General features: G+C 45.9%; 1 protein-coding gene across 4 annotated transcripts in view; it reads right to left on the bottom strand.

The window, feature by feature from the left end:
* Positions 1-562: 562 nt before the first annotated feature.
* map3k1 (mitogen-activated protein kinase kinase kinase 1, E3 ubiquitin protein ligase) overlaps positions 563-21,161 on the bottom strand; it is a 60,396-nt gene continuing 39,797 nt past the window's right edge. For 3 of the 4 annotated variants that reach the window (XM_014144678.2, XM_045693621.1, XM_014144689.2), the window contains exons 7-20: positions 20,033-20,157; positions 18,813-18,894; positions 15,505-15,673; positions 15,045-15,299; positions 12,793-12,914; positions 12,122-12,213; positions 11,680-11,872; positions 9,645-11,055; positions 7,196-7,348; positions 6,671-6,833; positions 6,037-6,168; positions 5,117-5,259; positions 3,988-4,119; positions 563-3,614 (exon numbers count right to left, since the gene is read on the bottom strand). In XM_014144678.2, the coding sequence (XP_014000153.1) occupies positions 3,465-3,614; positions 3,988-4,119; positions 5,117-5,259; positions 6,037-6,168; positions 6,671-6,833; positions 7,196-7,348; positions 9,645-11,055; positions 11,680-11,872; positions 12,122-12,213; positions 12,793-12,914; positions 15,045-15,299; positions 15,505-15,673; positions 18,813-18,894; positions 20,033-20,157 (3,322 nt within the window). In that variant the 3' untranslated portion in view covers positions 563-3,464. The remainder of the gene's footprint in view (positions 3,615-3,987; positions 4,120-5,116; positions 5,260-6,036; positions 6,169-6,670; positions 6,834-7,195; positions 7,349-9,644; positions 11,056-11,679; positions 11,873-12,121; positions 12,214-12,792; positions 12,915-15,044; positions 15,300-15,504; positions 15,674-18,812; positions 18,895-20,032; positions 20,158-21,161) is intronic. The other variant, XM_014144685.2, reaches the window with a different exon arrangement.

The following is a 21,161-nucleotide window of genomic DNA, read 5'->3' as shown; positions in this document are numbered from 1 at the left end:
AAAGCTTCATGCCGCCAAAAAACTGAGCACGTCACAGAATGTTTTTATTTTTATTATTTTAATTTTTTTAATTGAAAGCGGGAAAAATCCATATATTAGCCGCGTCATTGTTTAAGCCGCGAGGTTCAAAGCCTGGGAAAAAAGTAGCAGCTTATAGTCCGGAAATTACGGTAGTTATTTATTTTATCTTTATTTAACTAGGCAAATCAGTTAAGAACAAATTCTTATTTTCAATGACGGCCTAGGAACAATGGGCTAACTGCCTTGTTCAGGGGCAGAACGACAGATTTTTTTACCTTGTCAGTTCGGGGATTCAATCTTGCAACCTTTCAGTTACTAGTCCAACGCAGTTAAGGATCCATCTCAGATGACCAGGTTTTATTTAAACTTTATTTTAAAAGGGAAGACATAGGTTGGACTGAATAGCACCGGCATTCTGAAGTAGAGGTTGCTCTAACTCATAGTAAAGTCAAGGATACTCGTCTGTATGACCATTGATAAACTGAACACAGTAGTTATGTGGTTCTGACGCTTTGACAAAGAATTGACAGGAGGAACAAGAAACCTTTTTCCCAATTTTTTGTTTATTTACCATAAAGACAAACACCAAAATAAGTTCCAATTTATGCAATAAAATGCTTAGAATGGGGTAAAAATTGTAATAATTAAAATATCTTGATACATTTTAACTTACAGGATACAGCTTAAGCCATTTTTTTTCTTAATCCAGAGATTTCATGAGTTTATTTGCACAGTAAAGGTGCTAATATAAGTTAGCCCTTAAGCCCTGAAAATCTTTGAAAAAAACGAAGTAAAAAAAAAAAAAAGATTATATATATATATATATTGAGAAAGTGAACTTTGGTAGAAGAGACTCTATAGGACACCTGAGGTAGTAGAGACTGGAATAAAACAGCAAGATGTTCTTTACAAATAAAAAAGTACCACCAAGTGACACAGGAAACTGGAAACAATTTCACACAAATTTCAGTCCAGCTTAGATCCAAAAAAAAGCACATAAGATTACATCACATCAGCATAAAATAAGACAAAATAGATCAAGACCAGCAAGCTGGCTGAGACAGGTTGGACAAGAGGATTCAGAAGGCATTAAGAGATTGGTAAGAATTATAGACATGACAAATTGAAGTAATACTGATTAGCTTTTATGAATGACAGAAACAGATTTTTCTTCCAGTATATAAAAAAGACCAGAGTGCATAACTTTAAAGCTTTTAAAAAGGCATAAGAAAAATAACCCGAAGCAGGAACAAAAAAATAAAATGGAAAAGAGTGTGGTATAAAAATACAGTCAAGTACAATCATTTTAGCTACCAAACTTCACATGTATTTACATTTAACTCTTCAAGCTTGATCAGCTTGTACTCCACGTAAAGAATAGGATTTGTTTTAAATAGATTACATTTTCTGCTTAAAAAATGAATTTTTGAAATTGTCTCAAGCCCTTGCCATTAAGGGATTCCAAATAAAAATAGCAATTAAATGCATATTCCCATTTTAAAAAAGGTTGAATTTGGAAACATTCTACATCTTAATTATCATCCTTTTACTTTCTTAATGGATTACAACCAGAACAACAACACTTGAAGAGTTATAGTTCATAAATTAACACCATTTAGGAACATGCTTGAGAATTCTAATCAAAAAGAGATGGTAAAACATTTTCAAGCAGAAAAGTCAGTCTTAAATCAGAAATATCCCTCCACCAAAAATAAAAAACATTGTACAGCATTTATATTCATTATATAGAGTATCCACAATGGAAAATAGAAGAGTCATAGAAAACCTCAGATGTACATGGATTTTATAACAATTTGTTTTAAAAATAGAGCCAAGATAAAAAATAAAAAAATGTGTTGAATTGTAGCGTGACATTCTACAAAGGAACAGCACCAGAAGAATGGTAGATCAATATTGAATATAGCGGTTTTGAATGTATGGACACAGCATTTAGGGCTCATAAAATGATTAAAAAAGGCTAAAATATGTGCGATGCACATGGCTCAATTGTAACAGCGAGAGTTAAGAGACCAACAGGGTGTTTTCATTTTAACAGTGTGGCACGACATCAAAATGTTGTTCGGAAAACTTACGCCCATACACAATAAACGTCTCAATCTCTTAAGGATAGCTTTGAATATACAATAACACCAAAAAAAGATAGCTATAGCTTTTTGGGGTGTTATTGTATATATATATATATATAAAATCATAACTTCATACATGGGATCTTTCTATCTCAAAAAAAAGAAAGAAATCAAAGAACAAAATAACATTTGAGACAATACGGGCATCATAAGCGTTCACATTCAGCGTTTTGCTAGCCAAACTAGCCATGTTTCTGTTAGATATATCACCGCTCCCTGAAATACTTAAGTAATCTTCATGATTATTCGACTAAGCTTTATGGCCCAACAGTAAAATGCACATCTTAAAGGCATCTTTATAGAAATGCAGTTATGCACAAATTCAACCGATTAAAACTGCTTCATTATGCCTTTCTTCTACACATAGGATACTCTAAAAACAAAAACCGAGTCGGAAACTTATGACCCGACGTTACAACATAACAGTGTTAAAAACCATTTTACTCCGTCGTCTCCAGATTGCGGTTCTAAGGACTTATTTGTTGACTCACGGGGGGTTAAAATGGGAAGAAGAACTTCTCGAAACCATTGCAAAATGGCTACCAAAGTGCTGAAGGAACCATTTCTTTACCAGAACAGAGGCTTGATAAAACAGAGCAATACAGACTACAGTATACCAACATGGCACTAACTAAAAAAGCACCGTTTTCGTAGTAGAACTTTTGCAACTCGCTTTTTGCATTTTGTGCTAAGGTACAGCAGTTTGAGGCCATAGTAGTAGAACGGGAGGGTATTACCCAGGTATCCCATCCATCCCAGGCCCTCCACTCATGACTGGGGGCAGTTTGGTGTGGATGGAGGGCGATCTGGGGTTAGGGAGGCTGGTCTGGGGTGGATAAAGGGCGATCTGGGGTTAGGGAGGCTGGTCTGGGGTGGATAAAGGGCGATCTGGGGTTAGGGAGGCTGGTCTGGGGTGGATAAAGGGCGATCTGGGGTTAGGGAGGCTGGTCTGGGGTGGATAAAGGGCGATCTGGGGTTAGGGAGGCTGGTCTTGTGTTATGGAGGCTGGTCTGATTGTCAGCGGTGGGAGGAGGAGAGAAAAGCAGGCAGGCTGGCTGGGCCTTCAGTAGTAGACACTATGGGATAGGGAGGCTAGGGGACTGGGGGAGGATGTTGGGGACCGGGGGAGGCTAGGGGACTGGGGGAGGATGTTGGACTGGGGGGGAGGCTAGGGGACTGGGGGAGGATGTTGGGGACTGGGGGAGGATGTTGGGGACTGGGGGGAGGATGTTGGGGACTGGGGAGGATGTTGGGGACTGGGGGAGGATGTTGGGGACTGGGGGAGGATGTTGGGGACTACCAGTTGAGGCGGAAGACCGGGTGCTTGAGGAGTTCCCTGGATGGGGGCCGGTCGGCAGGCTGCAGCTCAAGGCAGCGCAGGGTGACGTCCCTCAGGCCAGGGGTCAGTTGGGGAGGGATGGAGGGCGCCGTGGTGGCACTCGCAATCTGGGGGAGGGAGGGAGGGAGGGTGAGGTCATGGTACTGTTGAAACCCAATCAACCTTTGGATGAAACAGGCCAATAGGGTGCTTTTTCAGGTATATGTATTTTACAGCTATACGTGTACATCAATCCTAAAACAGTAATGTTGTGCCAATTCCATCTAGTGATGTAGAACAGTGACTGGTTTTTAGTGGGTCACATATTCAATGGTAACGTTAAAAAGAGTACTAATAACATTTCTAGGATTAGGATATTTCTGGTTGTGAAGACACATTGATCACATTTAAAAAAAATAAAATGTATTTATCGCTTATCTAACTGAATAGACATGGTTTCCTTAAAATCGAACTTAGTGGCTGTGCTTGTATTGGTGGCACCTTGAATATGAGAGCGAGGTGGTTGGAGTGTTTCTCTGCGTTCCAGGGGGGCTTGGCACACGACATCTCGATGATGGCACAGCCCACACTCCAAACATCACAGCTCCGGCCGTACTGCTGTCCACGCAGCACCTACAGAGTCGAACACAAAAAGGTATCAACATCTGGACAACTGCGTGACGTTTATTGAATAAGCCTTTACTGCACGCGCCCACTACACACACTTAACTCTACTCCATTCATAGTCTAGCATTTGCAAATAGCAGCAGAAAGGACTGAAATGGCAAGTCATTGTTTTATAGCACTTGACTGGGTGTTGTTGAGGAGTGGCATAGTTACACAAGACACTTTTTGGTGGATGGACATAATGTCAAACCAAAAGGAGTGAAATGTATTTTGGAGCCTCCCATAGATGGGCATTATGTTTTGTTGTGTCTATTTAGTTGCCCTGTTTCTACATTTGTCACATGACTATGGCTTCAATTTATTCCCAGGCCAAATCTTGCTTTCGTATGTTTGGTGAAAGCCATTTAAAATGTCCTTGGCTTCCGACAAAGCTTTTTTCCGGCGGTGAAACCCAGCCGCCATTATGCGGGCCATTCAGAGTCACGTGTTCGCTACGGAAGTGAATTAAAGTGGATTTAGATTTCTCAGTAACTCCCAAATGTAAGAGCATTTTAATCCCCTTTGAAAGAGAAGGCCCCCACAATGGAGGCCGACCCCTTAATGTCTTGTTATTGTAGTGGCTCCCAAAACCTTGTTTAATTAGGAGGGAGTTCAACTGCCCAGGCCTCCCACAGCATGACAGCCCAGTTTAATACCAGGATGATCAGGGCCCTCTTCAAAACTAACAGCCCCCACAGACGGCTAATGCTTCGGCTTCTACCTCTTTCAGACCCTCTCCACAAAGAGGATACAGAGGACTGGGGGGTTTTGATCTTAGGACATTGGTTTAAGTGGCGGAATTTACTCGTTTTATGCGAGCCATCACTTGTACGCAGTGTGTGTGTGTTCGGCTGTGTCTGAAATGCACTATGGCTCCAGTCAAAAGGATTGCACTATAAAGGCCGGGAACAGAATGCTAATTCTAAACGCAGATTTACTCTCTCTCCCTTTCATCCATGCGTACCTCTGGGGCCATGAAGGCGATGGTTCCCAGGAGTTGGCCCTGGAACTCCCCTGCTCCAGTGCCCTTGGAGGCCAGTCTGGCTGCAGCACCGAAGTCAGCTATCCTCAGTCTCTGACCTGTGCTGTCAATCAGCAGGTTGGCACCTGGAGGAGAGAAGGTGAGTTATAGTATGACATAACAGGACAGGTAGGGTGAGGTGTGTTCTGACTAGTCACCCAGTCTGTAGTTAATTATTCCTGACCTGTCCAGTACAAACCCAGTAGTCAGTCTGTAGTTAATTATTCCTGACCTGTCCAGTACAAACCCAGTAGTCAGTCTGTAGTTAATTATTCCTGACCTGTCCAGTACAAACCCAGTAGTCAGTCTGTAGTTAATTATTCCTGACCTGTCCAGTACAAACCCAGTAGTCAGTCTGTAGTTAATTATTCCTGACCTGTCCAGTACAAACCCAGTAGTCAGTCTGTAGTTAATTATTCCTGACCTGTCCAGTACAAACCCAGTAGTCAGTCTGTAGTTAATTATTCCTGACCTGTCCAGTACAAACCCAGTAGTCAGTCTGTAGTTAATTATTCCTGACCTGTCCAGTACAAACCCAGTAGTCAGTCTGTAGTTAATTATTCCTGACCTGTCCAGTACAAACCCAGTAGTCAGTCTGTAGTTAATTATTCCTGACCAATACAAATCACAAGCCCTTATTATAGTTTCTTATTTTTACACTACATTTGTCATTTAGCAGACGCTCTTCTACAGAGCGACTTGCAGTTAGTTACCACTCACAGTCTCCAAAGTTCCACCCGTAAAAGGTGAAACACATGGAATCAGTGTGTTCCCTGAGAGCCCACCTTGAACCCTGTGACAGGCAGCTCAATAGCAGCAGGGACTTCCTGTGCGCTGGATGGCGTGTATGTGTGTGCCCTCACCTTTGATGTCTCTGTGGATGATCTGGTTCTCGTGGAGGTAGGCCAGGCCTCGGAGCAGCTGCTCCGTGTAGTTGATGATCACAGCCTCCTTGAAGGCTCCATACTTGTTCAGGAGATGGGACACACTGCCACCTGGACACAACAGAGAGAGGATCAACCCATGAAATATAATGACTATTTATCCTAATAATGGTACACCCAGTACTTCTATTTCTACGGGAGCAACATATGTGATTGTTATAGGAGGAAGCACAATAGTTTATAGTAGGGATGGGGTCAAAAGTTACAATATCTACTATCAAGTTCAACTTCTGGTTAGTTCCAATTGGACATGACTTGTCTTATTTACATACAGGAAGTTAATGCTGCTGATACATATTCATCACTCATTAAAGGTACAATTAATACTATTTTATGTACCCAGTTCTGAAAAGTTGAATAAATACAAAATGAATAATCACATCAAAGATAAAAAGCAAGAAAAGAAAAATCTATCAAATTATTATTTATTTTTTTATCAACTAAATCAAAATTGAATTGAACAAATGAGGAAAGCCCCCCCCCTTAAAACATCCAAATTTTTTCAATGTGGGATATCATCATCATCATCATCCGAGGAGGAGGAGGTCGTTACCTGCCATCCACTCCACCATCAGGTTGTAGTTGCTCTTCTCGCAGGTGGCCCCCAGCATACGGATGATGTTGGGGTGGTTGAGGTGGGCCATCATCCGGATCTCCTCCCTCAGAGCAGTCACCACCTCCTCTTGCTCCGACGATGTGTTCCTGACGTAGGTCACCTATAGTCAGGGAGGACATGAACACACAGGGTTATCAGGGGAAGAGAGCTGGACATTCTCTCTTTAAGGGCAACATCTCAGTTTGAGATCACTAGCTAAAATGAAGTCACAACTCTGACATGGAATCCCCGGAGTTTCTGCACCAGGGGACACAAGAGCCCAATGGGCCCCACCTAGCAACAACACCTAGCCCGTATTCCCTAAACACTCCTGTAGATGGGAAAGCATTGAATAGGTATAGATGCGCTATGGTAAGAGCTCTGACTGGCTAGGACACATTTTTATAACCATCTATTTCTCTGACATCAACAGGTGTGCATCAGGGCAGACATCTGTGGTTGCCATGTGTCTCCTCTTCTCACCTGTTTGACAGCCATCAGGGTGCCAGTGCCCACGTCCTGGGCCTGGTAGCAGGAGGAGAAGGCCCCCAGGCCAATCTGCTGGCCCTTCAGCCACTCCTGGCCCTCCCTGTAGGGCTGCTTGGCTTTGGTATGGCCAGGCAGTGTCTCTGGAGTCTGGGGAAGCATGGGATGACAACACGTCAGTATGACACACACATACATTACATACAAACCTGAAGTCGGAAGTTCACATACACCTTCGCCAAATACATTTAAACGCGGTTTCACAATTCCTGACATTTAATCATAGTAAAAATGTCCTGTTTTAGGTCAGTTAGGATCACCACTTTATTTTAAGAATGTGAAATGTCAGAATAATAGTAGAGACAATGATTTCATATTTTATTTCTTTCATCACATTCCCAGTGGGATAGAAGTTTACATGCTACCAAATACTATTTGGTAGCATTGCCTTTAAATTGTTTCACTTGGCTCAAATGTTTCGGGTAGCCTTCCACAAGCTTCCCATAATAAGTTGGGTGAATTTTGGCCCATTCCTCCTGACAGAGCTGGTGTAACTGAGTCAGGTTTATAGGCATCCTTGCTTGCACACGCTTTTTCAGTTCTGCCCACAGATTTTCTATAGGATTGAGGTTAGGGCTTTGTGATGGCCACTCCAATACCTTGACTTTGTTGTCCTTAAGCCATTTTGCCACAACTTTGGAAGTATGCTTGGGGTCATTGTCCATCTGGAAGACCCATTTGCAACCAAGCTTTAACTTCTTGACTGATGTCTTGAGATGTTCCTTCAATATATCCACAATTTTCCTTCTGCATGATGCCATCTATTTTGTGAAGTGCACCAGTCCCTCCTGCAGCAAAGCACCTCCACAACATGATGCTGCCATCCCCGTCCTTCACGGTTGGGATGGTGTTCTTCGGCTTGCAAGCCTCCCCCTTTTTCCTCCAAACATAACGATGGTCATTATGGCCTAACAGTTCCATTTTTGTTTCATCAGACCAGAGGACATTTCTCCAAAAAGTACAATCTTTGTCACCATGTGCAGTTGCAAACCGTAGTCTGGCTTTTTTATGGCGGTTTTGGAGCAGTGGCTTCTTCCTTGCTGAGCGGCCTTTCAGGTTATGTCGATATAGGACTCGTTTTACTGTGGATATAGATACTTTTGTACCCGTTTCCTCCAGCATATTCACAAGGTCCTATGTTGTTGTTCTGGGATTGATTTGCACTTTTCGCACCAGAGTACGTTCATCTCTAGGAGACAGAACGCGTCTCCTTCCTGAGCGGTATGACGGCTGCGTGGTCCCATGGTGTTTATACTTGCGTACTATTGTTTGTACAGATGAACGTGGTACCTTCAGGCGTTTGGAAATTGCTCCCGAGGATGAACCAGACTTGTGGAGGTCTACCATTTTTTCCTGAGGTCTTGGCTGATTTCTTTTCATTTTCCCATGATATCAAGCACTGAGTTTGAAGGTACGCCTTGAAATACATACAATTGACTCAAATGATGTCAATTAGCCTATCAGAAGCTTCTAAAGCCATGACATTTTCTGGAATTTTCCAGGCTGTTTAAAGGCACAGTCAACTTAGTATATGTAAACTTCTGACCCACTGGAATTGTGATACAGTGAATTATAAGTGAAATAATCTGTCAGTAAACAATTGTTGGAAATATTACCTGTGTCGTGCACAAAGTAGATGTCCTAACCGACTTGCAAAAACTATAGTTTGTTAACAAGAAATTTGTGGAGTGGTTGAAAAACGAGTTTTAAATGACTCCAACCTAAGTGTATGTGAACTTCTGACTTCAACTGTACATACATACGTACGTATGCATGCATGTATATACACACACACGTGTATGTGGACACCCCTTGAAATGAGTGGATTCGACTATTTCAGCCATACCGTTGCTGACAGGTGTATAAAAATCAAGCACACAGCCAATCTCCATAGACAAACATTGGCAGTAAAATGGCCCTTACTGAAGAGCTCAGTGACTTTCAATGTGGCACTGTCAAAGAGAGCTTCCCCGGTCAACTGTAAGTGTTATTGTGAAGTGGAAAAGTCTAGGAGCAACAACGGCTCAGCCGTGAAGTGGTAGGCTTCCCACAGCCAGCATGTGTATAGGCAATAGGCCTAGTACCACACACACACTGTGGGTTAGATTTAGGGCTTCAGTCAATATTGGCAGTTTGATATGATTATTCCCATGTATTCTCTGACCTTGGGTGTGACAATGTTCTCTACTTATATGTTAGTTATTAAGCCAGTTACTGGGGCAGTTTCCTGGGCACAAATTAAGCCTAGTCCTGGAGAAAAAGGAAGCTCAATGGAGAAACATAAGGCTTAATCTGTGTCTGGGAAACTGCCCTTTTGTTTAGGGAACACTGAGGAAGTCTAAAGCCGTGTTGGGACATATTTTCCTGAAGGTGCACATTGACTCACATCTGCCTGGATGATGATGATGTCCTGGTCTTTATCCACCTGCAGCTGGGGGATGACGGGCAGCGCATCCTGCGACTCTGACATGGCCATAACTACGGCCAGCGCTGCCTCCTCCTCCGCCTCCATCTTCTCCTTGCACTTCTGGTGCTGCGTCACGTCCTCGCTGTACATCCCCACCTCTCCCCCTCCTCCCGGCCCGTCCCCAGCCCGCTCCGGCGACAGCACGGCCACCTCCGACTGGAACGTGACGGTGGTGTCACCAGCAACGGGCAAAGATGCTTCCAGGAGGTCTTCCATGGAGGAGTTGAGCTCAGCAGAGGCGGCCAGTCCACGGAACTTCTCTTCCACAGGGGTGAAGCAGCTGTCCTCGCTGCTGATGAGGGTGGTGGTACCCCCCATGTGGCCCCCTGTGGAGGGGCCTTCACCTCTAGAGGCGCTGGTGGAGAGGCTGGGCGATTCCCCCTGGAGGTCCAGCTTCATGCCCATCTTGGAGGCTCTTGGAGTGGGCGAGGTGCAGAGGGTCTTGGCTCCCTCGGAGGGGGTGGGTCGGGAGGGCTTTGGTCTGTGGATCTGGCTGGAGGGGAGGGGTCGGGCCTGGGTGAAACAGGGGGAGGGGAGCTGCTTCTCTGGGTCCTTGTTGCTGAAGGGCTTCTGCTGGGGAAACCTGCGCTGGGTGCCTGGAGAGCAGGAGGAAGCAGAGGAGGGGGCAGTTGACGCTAGCTTGCTGGGGACGAAGCTCTGGGGCCGGGGTTTGGTACTGCTGTCAGGGCCTGGGAAGGAGGGGGGAGGGTGGGAGGCGGAGGGCGAGGGGAGGCTGGGGGTTTGGCTGGAAGGCGTAGAGTTCAGGCACTGGCTGAGGGGGCGGTTACGCGCCTGAACGGGGGGCTTTGGGTGCTCGGCCAGGGCCCCACCGCACGTGGAAGTGGCCATATTGGGACGCCCAGCGCTAGTTGAGATGGCCGCTAACCTCTCACTTATATCCTCAGGACTCGCTCCCACGTTGCCGGAGAAACCTCTCCCTCCCTTCCCGCTGGTCATCTGGACCGTATGCGTCGGGGTGTTGCTCTCGGTTACGTTGGGCGAGTTCTGAGGCGCGGAGGGCTCAAGGAAGGCGGCGCTGGCCCGTTGGTGCGCCTCGCTGGCGCTGTGCTCCATGCTCTCCAGGCCCAGGTTGATGGCGTCCAGGATGTCCATCTCCTCGGCGATGGCGAGCAGGCGGCGGCGCATGCGGGCGTAGTGCGTGGAGCTGGTGACGCTCAGCATGTCCAGGAGCTTCACGAAGACGTGCGGCACGCGGGCCACCATGCGCGCGGCGCTCAGGAACACGCGGCGAGACAGCTTGCCCACCATAGAGTGGGAGTTGTCGATGGACTGCAGCGAGAAGCTCAGTAGGGGGAGCAGCTTCTGATACCTGGACAGAGGAACAGGAGAAGGACAACTGAAAAGGCTGTAGCTTCCTATTCCCTATAGTACACTCTCTTGCAATAAAACCACTGTGTGAGCTATAAACACACGATTCAAGGAAGTGTTATCCAGACCAGAGTTTGGTCATCACGAGTCTACATATTTTAATTTGGAAGAAAAAATATTTCAATTACCATAATGTCATCAACATTAAGAACAGACCAAACTACTGAATTACAAGCTACAAACCAGGACACCATTTTTAATAAAGTTTGTAGTGTTTATTAATAGCAATGCCCAAAGAATCCATAATAGGACATTAGGTGCCTTAACCCAAGCATTCAGAGTAATGGGCCAGGTCAAGGCTATGTATCCAAGGCTACGCACTCAAGCGTACAAGGTTTTGACTTTGTCTAGGTGATCGAGGCTATACCATGACAAGGTCACCATATCACTGCTGTGAGCTCAAGGCTACGTGACTACAAGATCCAAACTACTAAGTCAGGGAAATATCACTGGGCACAACGCTCATCCCTGTGGCACTCTACCTCTCCCAGGGAGTCAGACTCGAGTCAGCAGCTAGGTGAATCAGGCTATACAAGAACAAGTCTAAGACGATAAGATTGCGTACCTATCCCCCAGGGTCTGAGACTGGTGCCAGTCCCCTCCGGAGACGATGTGGGGGTAAAACTCAGCAGGGAACTCCAGCAGGAGCCTGTCAATCAGACACAGACGGCCCAGCAGGGCCTGCCAGTTATTGGCCTCCGTCTGGGGCCCCAGGATGCAGTTCAGGACATAGTCCACCCCGCCAATACCGATGGACCCTGAGAGAGATGGATAGGGAGAGATGCTTACAGTGGATGTTGAAGACATATACACCTGGGCATTAATGGCCAGATGGATACTGAGTATTAGACAAGTGGCATATTTACTGTTGTTGAGAAGAAAAAACACTTAAGACAACAGATATAGTCAAAGTCGCATATATAAATTGTGGTGAGTATGTGATATGGGGCGAAGACTACATTTCCACTGATACCCCAGAGGGGCTGCATGGGATTTGTAGCTCTTACCTGCTTTGAGGATCTCTCTACCCACAGCCAGCTCTCCCAGCTGACCTTTACACAGCTCCAGTAGTGTGGACACCGACAGCTGGCTGGTACGACTGGACACAGAAATGACACTCAGAATTAATGTCCATGCTAGAGTACTAACGGCCGTCATTCATACTTTTATACAGTGTGTTCTCTTGTGGACAGACTACGTTAACATTCTGACCAAATTAAACAACATTTTAGTTCTGGCTTAAACGAGATTATACAGTGTGCAACATAGACCTACTGAAATGAGACAGGAATCATGGAAATCTGTTGACTAACAGTATTATACCACAAGTAAAGGTGCCCATATTTGAGTCAGTTCTTGGAGATACACAGAATATCATGGAAATTCATATCTGGACCTGGAAGCCAGTTCCACTGCTGATGAATGAAAATCTGATCAGTGACTGATTTAGACCTGGGACACCAAGTGGGTGCAATGAATTATCAGGTAGAAGAGAAAACCAGCAGGACCCGGACCTCCAGACTCAGATGTGAATGTCCCTGATAGAACTCACCACTGATCATACTGGGAGAAACCGAACAAGTCCTGTTGTGGATTCTCCACCTGAGGGCACTAGCTACAAGCAGTTGTAGTCAGGCTCCCATATCTATCCCACTCTGTAGTTTCAGACTGACTTTACCTGTTGGCGTCGGCACATTTGACCAGGATGGTCTCCACCACAGGCCGGAGCAGCTGCTGCAGGCGTGAGCGTTCAGACACGGAGTGGCAGGGCGTGTACACCAGCATGGCCCGCAAGGTTTTCTACAACGAGGGGGGTAAGAGACCAGGGTTCACATTAACACTTCAAACATACAGTCAGTACTACAAACACTTTATCCCTAGTCTTGTGTGTGGAACATGGGTAAAGACAAGAACAGTGAATGTGACAACAATATTGTCCAGTCTAAAGTATAAAAACTTACTATCAACTATGAGTTTTAAATACTTTATATAAAGCCCACCCCCAAAAACTTTTTTTTTGCCCTACATGACTAAACCAAACAAACACGGCAAATGCTGAGATGGCAAGTTGCGTAAAAAAATGTAAAATTAAAAAATGAATGCGCAACACAAGACCTCTTGGAGCCCAAATGTAATACTAATAAGGAGGTTGGGGAAATTACGCGTTCGACCCAGTCGAGTTAAGACCCCGTCTATTCCTGTGAGAATATGTCCACCTGGGCCTGACCACAAGGGCTTTGGAGACCCTCTGTGGCCTCGGCTGGAGGTGGAGGAGACTTGGAGGTGCTCCCCCCAGGAGAGGGGTAGAGGTGCTGGGTTACAGGCGGTGCAGCCTGACCCTTACTCCCAGAGAGAGAGAAGTGGTGACTGATAGAGAGTTGCATTGGAATGCTGCCCAGAGCCCGATAGAGAGAGAGGGACTCAGAGACTTTCTCCCCCTCCCTCCCTCCCTCCCTCCCTCCACCAGGCAGACATGGCTACTCCTTCCTCCAACCACCTCATCCCACTCACAAATCACTCAAACACAGCACTACATACACTCACTCCCTCCCTCTCACTCCCTCCACCTCCATTACTACATTCTCCCCAGCCTACTCTACTCTCAGGAGAGATGGATCATATCAATAAACAAGTATTTTGGCAAAACAAACAAAACTTCCAAAGGGGAAGCCACATCACATGGTATGACAAGGCAAGAAAATAGGACCCCCATCAAAGTTATTGAAATGGTGGCTCTGGCATTTTCACTCGTTACAAGGTCCAAGGTAGTGCGCACGTTGCCCGTGATCTGAGCACACTTTCCAAGGCTGCCTCAAACAAAGTAGAGGCTTTTGAAAACGGCGATTTAAGTCGATTTTTGTCCAACTCTTCCAACTCTGGTGGTGCCCATGGTATTTTTAGTCCACACCCCGCCATCACCAACATCCCCTGCTTTGTCTTAATAGAAGAATACAACAGACGCCAAAAGTCTGTCTGCTGCTAAACACGCTGGAAAGCCCCCAGAGAAGACAGAACCCTTTTTGTTTTCCATAACCGCAGCTCTGCTGAAGCAAAGTGCCGCGGGGGGAAATGTCGAGCTCCCCAGAGGGTCTGCATATTTTTTAAAACAGCCACCAATAAATATTGTTCTCTAAAAGAGACGAAGTAGAAGAAATTAGGCTAGGAGGAGTGAAAAAAGAGATGCTCAGTCTGTCCTTGGAGAATCCCTGCTGCTTTGACTTTAGGACTAGCCAGGCTAGCTTGTTGTTGAAGTGGACTTTAGGACTAGCCAGGCTAGCTTGTTGTTGAAGTGGACTTTAGGACTAGCCAGGCTAGCTTGTTGTTGAAGTGGACTTTAGGACTAGCCAGGCTAGCTTGTTGTTGAAGTGGACTTTAGGACTAGCCAGGCTAGCTTGTTGTTGAAGTGGACTTTAGGACAATTTAAGAGCTGTGGTGGGCGGGAGACAGGCCAAGGGGTGAAAGCGGAGATCAGGTAGCACTAACTAATCAGTACCGATAACAATACATTTCATGTCTTCAGCACTGGGTTCATGGCAATGAGCTGAAGTTACTTGACCGTCTATGCATTGCAATCACTGTGTACATACAGTACAGTGTATAATTTGTCTTTGAAGTGATGGTGATTTCTGGAAGATAAAAGCTTTGGAAGCGCCGTGATAGAGGTTGTTTATGGACGGGGCTTCAGACTTTATGGGGCCAAAATGCTTTCCTTGACAGCTGGAGTATGGTACAGTCATATTTAAGAAAATAAGGTACTAAAACACTCACACTGCTCTTTTTTACTAGCCCCAACTTCACTGATAACTATTTAATTATCAGCCATGACTGTGATATGTGGTTGTCCCACCTAGCCATCTTAACATGAATGCAGGAAGTGTTAAGTGGGTCTGGATAAGACCACCTGCTAAATGACTAAATGTTGAGTCTCACCAGTGCAGCCACGTAGACCTTGTAGACAGGGTCAGCACACACCATGGAGAGGACGCTGCAGCACGACTCCACCACCACGTCACCTGACACCTCAGAGCAGCCCGCCCCGGCCCCTAGTCCCGCCCCCGGCCAGGAGCGTTCACCATTGGCCAGGAGGAGCGCGCCGCTGACGTCATGTGACAGCCGCCGCAGGGCCATCTCCCTGATGTTCCAGTTCCTGGAGAACAGACAGCCCACCACCTCCATGCCAAACACCTTGGGAGGACAGAGACAGTAAATTAGTCTGAAAGGAATATGGCACTGATCAGATAGAGACAAGTACACGTAAACCCCTCTTTGTAGGCAAAGGGAAAGGAATAGTCCCAAAAAATGCAAGCTCAAAAGGTTATTCAAGAATTTGAAAGTATAAAACAGGGTCCCCACATTATAGACACCACGTCCATCTTCCCACCCCTCACACCTTTATCCAGGGCTCGGCCAGTTCTTTGTAGGTCTGGGGGATTTGCTGGACCCCGTATTGTGGCAGGGTGAAGTCCCCCTCCTGGGACGATGATCCCCCTCTGGAACCCCCTTCGCTGTGGGATGATGACGCCGCCGCATTCTCCATGGAAACAGATGAGGGGTCATGGCTGCCGAGAAAGACGCCAAAGTCAGTTAGCTTTTAGCGACTTTTGGGGGACTCAAAATGGTGGTGGTAGGTAGGTAACTAGACTAAGTTTGAATTGTAGTTCTGACATTTGATATTATAATAAAGAATGGTCACAAATATGCTGATTCAGGCTTGGTCAGGATTCAGGAATATACTTTCAGAATATAATGAATGGGGGGAGAAGTTGTCAATAGGGGGAGAATCATATTCTAAAGACGCCAGGAATCAACCCAGTGAAACCGGAAAAATTGGTAACTCTTTCCTTCATGTTGTATTGGCACAATAGTCATGTGACATGGCGGGTCATCATAATTGCAAACAAACAACAAAAAAAAGGTAGAAAAACAACTGGGTCCGATTTCAGGGTGGAGGGGGTAACAGATACTTTCTGACAGTATTCATGTCTTAAGGGGGGAAAAAACAACAGCTATCATTTCATTCCCAGGCAGACGCACAAAACAAGGGCTGGTGCCTGGCTGTCTGGCTCACATAACCGCAATGTGGAGGAGATCGAGCTCACGACAAACCTACGTACACACACACACACACACACACACACACACACACACAGGTGCGCACACTAACATACGTGTGCATCCTCACACACGGCACTTCAAGTTCAAAGAAGTTCTTGAGGCTGGTGTATTTAGCATGTACTTATTTATGGTAGGACATGGGCTCATTCAGGGGTAATATTATACAGCACTAGAGCCTTCAGATAAACATTGTGGAGACACATTCAAATGTCTACAGTTTTTAGTGCTTTAATGTTTTACAGTGGCTGGTTGTAAGGGTTGAGAGCTAAGGGAATGGTGATGTGTGGGGGGGTGAGTCTCGAATGGTGATGTGTGGGGGGTGAGTCTCGAATGGTGATGTGTGGGGGGTGAGTCTCGAATGGTGATGTGTGGGGGGTGAGTCTCGAATGGTGATGTGTGGGGGTGAGTCTCGAATGGTGATGTGTGGGGGGTGAGTCTCGAATGGTGATGTGTGGTGGGGTGAGTCTCGAATGGTGATGTGTGGGGGGGTGAGTCTCGAATGGTGATGTGTGGGGGGTGAGTCTCGAATGGTGATGTGTGGGGGGGTGAGTCTCGAATGGTGATGTGTGGGGGGTGAGTCTCGAATGGTGATGTGTGGGGGGGTGAGTCTCGAATGGTGATGTGGGGGGGTGTGAGTCTCGAATGGTGATGTGGGGGGGGGTGTGAGTCTCGAATGGTGATGTGTGGGGGGGTGAGTCTCGAATGGTGATGTGTGGGGGGGGTGAGTCTCGAATGGTGATGTGTGGGGGGGTGTGAGTCTCGAATGGTGATGTGTGGGGGGTGAGTCTCGAATGGTGATGTGTGGGGGGTGAGTCTCGAATGGTGATGTGTGGGGGGTGAGTCTCGAATGGTGATGTGTGGGGGGTGAGTCTCGAATGGTGATGTGTGGGGGTGAGTCTCGAATGGTGATGTGTGGGGGGGTGTGAGTCTCGAATGGTGATGTGTGGGGGTGTGAGTCTCGAATGGTGATGTGTGGGGGGGTGAGTCTCTAATGGTGATGTGGGGGGGTGAGTCTCGAATGGTGATGTGTGGGGGGGTGAGTTTCGAATGGTGATGTGTGTGTAATATATATATATATGTGTGTGTGTAATATGTATGTATGTATGTATGTATGTATGTGTGTGTGTGTGTGTGTGTGTGTGTGTGTGTGTGTGTGTGTGTGTGTGTGTGTGTGTGTGTGTGTGTGTGTGTGTGTGTGTGTGTGTGTGTGTGTGTGTGTGTGTGTGTGTGTGTGTGTGTGTGTGTGTGTGTGTGTGTGTGTGTATGTGTGTGTGTGTGTGTGTGTGTGTGTGTGTGTGTGTGTGTGTGTGAGAGAGGCGGTGGGGCTGTTGACACTGATATTCCTGAACTCCCAACCTGGGTTCAGTTATTGGCTTCTATTAAGCTTTAAGCGGAATGGCTCTGGCACACTGCGTTAGCGTAGCCCTGTTTGACCTAGCATGATATAGCCTAGCGCACCAATAACATGCTAATGTGATGGCTCTGGCACACTGCATTAGCGTAGCCCTGTTTGACCTAGAATGATATAGCCTAGCGCACCACTAACATGCTAATGGGAGACTAGTCAGGATCGAGGCAAAGATGAACAGAGCAAAGTACAGAGAGATCCATGATAAAAAAACCTGCTACAGAGCGCTCAGGACCTCAGACTGGGGTGAAGGTTCACCTTCCAAAAGGACAACGACCCTAAGCACACAGCCAAGACAACGCAGAAGTGGCTTCGGGACAAGTCCTTGAGAGGCCCAGCCAGAGCCTGGAATTGAATCCGATCTCTGGAGAGACCTGAAAATAGCTGCGCAGCAACGCTCTCCATCCAACCTGACAGAGCTTGAGAGGATCTGCAGAGAAGAATGGGAGAAACTCCCCAAATACAGGTGTGCCAAGCTTGTAGCGTCATACCCAAGAAGACTCGAGGCTGTAATCGCTGCCAAAGCTGCTTCAGCAAAGTACTGAGTAAAGATCAGAATACTTATGTAAATGTAACATCAGTTGTTAATTTTTAAAATGTCTAAAAACCTGTTTTTGTTTTGTCATTATGGGGTATTGTGGGTAGATTGAGGGGAAAATACGATTTAATCAATTTTAGAATAAGGCAGTAACGTAACAAAATGTGGAAAAGGGGAAAGGGCCTGAATACTTTCCGAATACACTGTAGCGTAGCTCACCGCTAACACTCAAGGTTCTTTCCCGTCTCTGTGCTACTGTGTCATTGACGTAGCCTGCAATGAATCCATCACAGATTCATTGTGCAGTTCCACACGATATGCTCTAATCTAAATCCTTAACACTGAGCTTATAAACAGCTTATAAACCATTCAATAGTTAGCTAACTGTTAGTTAACCATAGCTTGCATTCAGCTTGCATGAGATTCGTGAAGCTCCACAGCTGTTCTGTCATCTCAGACGAGGCAGGTGTTTCCTTTCCTCCCAGACACAAATATAGTGAAGCCGCTTCCCCCGTCTTTCACACAACAATACCAGATACCAGCTGGTGCGCTGTCAAATCATTCCCCTTCCCCCCATCCCAGGAGTCTTTCCAGGAGTTGCTAGTTCCTAGCCCACACAAACACACGTTAAAATTACCTGTAAAAATCATGGGACTTCCACTTGGCTCTACAGAGGGGGCAGATGAGCGTCTCGTGGTTCCGCCGGCATTCCTCAGCCCCTGCGAGACAGGCAGAGACGGACCAACAGAATTAGCTCTCCCCCCAGTTTAGAAAAATGACAATGCACTGACTGGGTGTCAAGGAAGTCAATGCACCAATAAAATGGAGCAACAATTAGACTGGAGTTTAGAGAGAGAGAGAGAAGAGGGCTAGGGCCTCGGCACGAACGTGACAGACTATCGAGAGGGCTGTGTGTGTGTGTGTGTGTGTGTGTGTGTGTGTGTGTGTGTAATGGGATGGGGGTAAGCGGAGTGGAGTGTGGTGGTGCTTGCTGGACTATAAAACCTTCATGGATGACTGCATGGAGTCACTAAATGTCAGACGAGTCCATGTCTGAGGCCGGGCCACAGACACCCAGGTCTCAAACAGTCAGTCGGTCGATGTTAGGGGAGATCGCTAACAGCTCGGAGCCTATTATAATTTCCCTCTTCAGAGTCAGCCTCTGTTTGACGAGGTGTGGGGTGATAAAACATGTATTTTGAGAGAAGCTGATACGGTGAAATGACACTAAAATAAACAGAGTAGAAGGTCTGAAAGTCTTGTTTCCACTCAGTGCTTTTCTTCACCAGTTGGTGTACAGTGGTAGCGCCATAATGGATATACATGTGCTTAGTGTTCCTAAAAGCAACTACAACAGAATACCATATGCCCCACAAATAGAAAAATCTGGACCTTGATGCCAGTTTAACTGCTTTTTAAAAAAGTATTCTTCCCCTCTAAATCAGGAACGGATTTAGACCTGGGACACCAGGTGAGTGCAATTACTTATCTGGCGGAACAGAAAACCAGCAGTACTCAGGACCTTGTAGAGTCAGATTTCAATACCCCTGCCTTATGAACTAACCCTAAGTGCTACTTGGGTAAAACTATGTTGACAATGTCAGAGCTCACCTTGGCTTAGATGACAGGAACCATATTACACTGTACACGCGTCAAAAGTTTAAATGAGTTGAACTTTTGATAGCGTACTGTAATACTCACAGACATGCAGTCTTTTGATAGCGTACTGTAGTACTCACAGACATGCAGTCTTTTGATAGCGTACTGTAGTACTCACAGACATGCAGTCTTTTGATAGCGTACTGTTGTACTCACAGATAAACATGCAGTCTCCTGATAGCGTACTGTTGTACTCACAGATAGACATGCAGTGGTGGTGCAGCTTGTTCCTGCAGCCTTCCTCACACACAGTCAGACTCTCCTCATCCAGCATGTCCAACAGACAAATAGGACACATCTGCTCCTCTTCATCCTTCAGACTACTGACAGAGAGAGAGACAGAGGGGGTGAGAGAGAGACAGAGGGGGTGAGAGAGAGACAGACGGGGTGAGAGAGAGACAGACGGGGTGAGAGAGAGACAGACGGGGTGAGAGAGAGACAGAGGGGGAAGAGAAAAATAAAGGACATAAACACAAACACATACATACATACATACATACATACATACATACATACAGTTGAAATCGGAAGTTTACATACACTTAGATTGAAGTCATTAAAACTCGTTTCTCAGCAACAACCACAAATTTCTTGTTAACAAACTATAGTTTTGGCAACTCGGTTAGGACATCTACTTTGCGCTTGACATAAGTAATTTTTCCAACAATTGTTTAGACAGAATATTTCACTGTATCACAATTCCAGTGGGTCAGAAGTTTACATACACTAAATTGACTGTGCCTTTAAACAGCTTGGAAAATTCCAGAAAATTATGTAATGGCTTTAGAAGTTTCTGATAGGCTAATTGACATCATTTGAGTCAATTGGAGGTGTACCTGTGGATGTATTTCAAGGCCTACCTTCAAACTCAGTGCCTCTTTGCTTGACATCATGGGAAAATCAAAAGAAATCAGCCAAGACCTCAGAAAAACAATTGTAGACCTCCACAAGTCTGGTTCATCCTTGGGAGCAATTTCCAAACGCCTGAATGTACCACATTCATCTGTACAAACAATAGTACGCAAGTATAAACACCATGGGACCACGCAGCCGTCATACCGCTCAGGAAGGAGACTTGTTCTGTCTCCTAGAGATTAACGTACTCTGGTGCGAAAAGTGCAAATCAATCCCAGAACAACAGCAACAAAGGATCTTGTGAAGATGCTGGAGGAAACAGGTACAAAAGTATCTATATCCACAGTAAAACAAGTCCTATATTAACATAACCTGAAAGCCGGCTCAGCAAGGAAGAAGCCACTGCTCCAAAACCGCCATAAAAAAGCCAGACTACGGTTTGCAAATGCACATGGGGACAAAGATCGTACTT

This window comes from Salmo salar, chromosome ssa01 (assembly GCF_905237065.1).
Source record: "Salmo salar chromosome ssa01, Ssal_v3.1, whole genome shotgun sequence".
NCBI classification, from domain to species: Eukaryota; Metazoa; Chordata; class Actinopteri; order Salmoniformes; family Salmonidae; genus Salmo; species Salmo salar.
The sequence above is the reverse complement of the archived record's forward strand: the minus strand, read 5'-3'. Positions and strand labels throughout refer to the sequence as shown.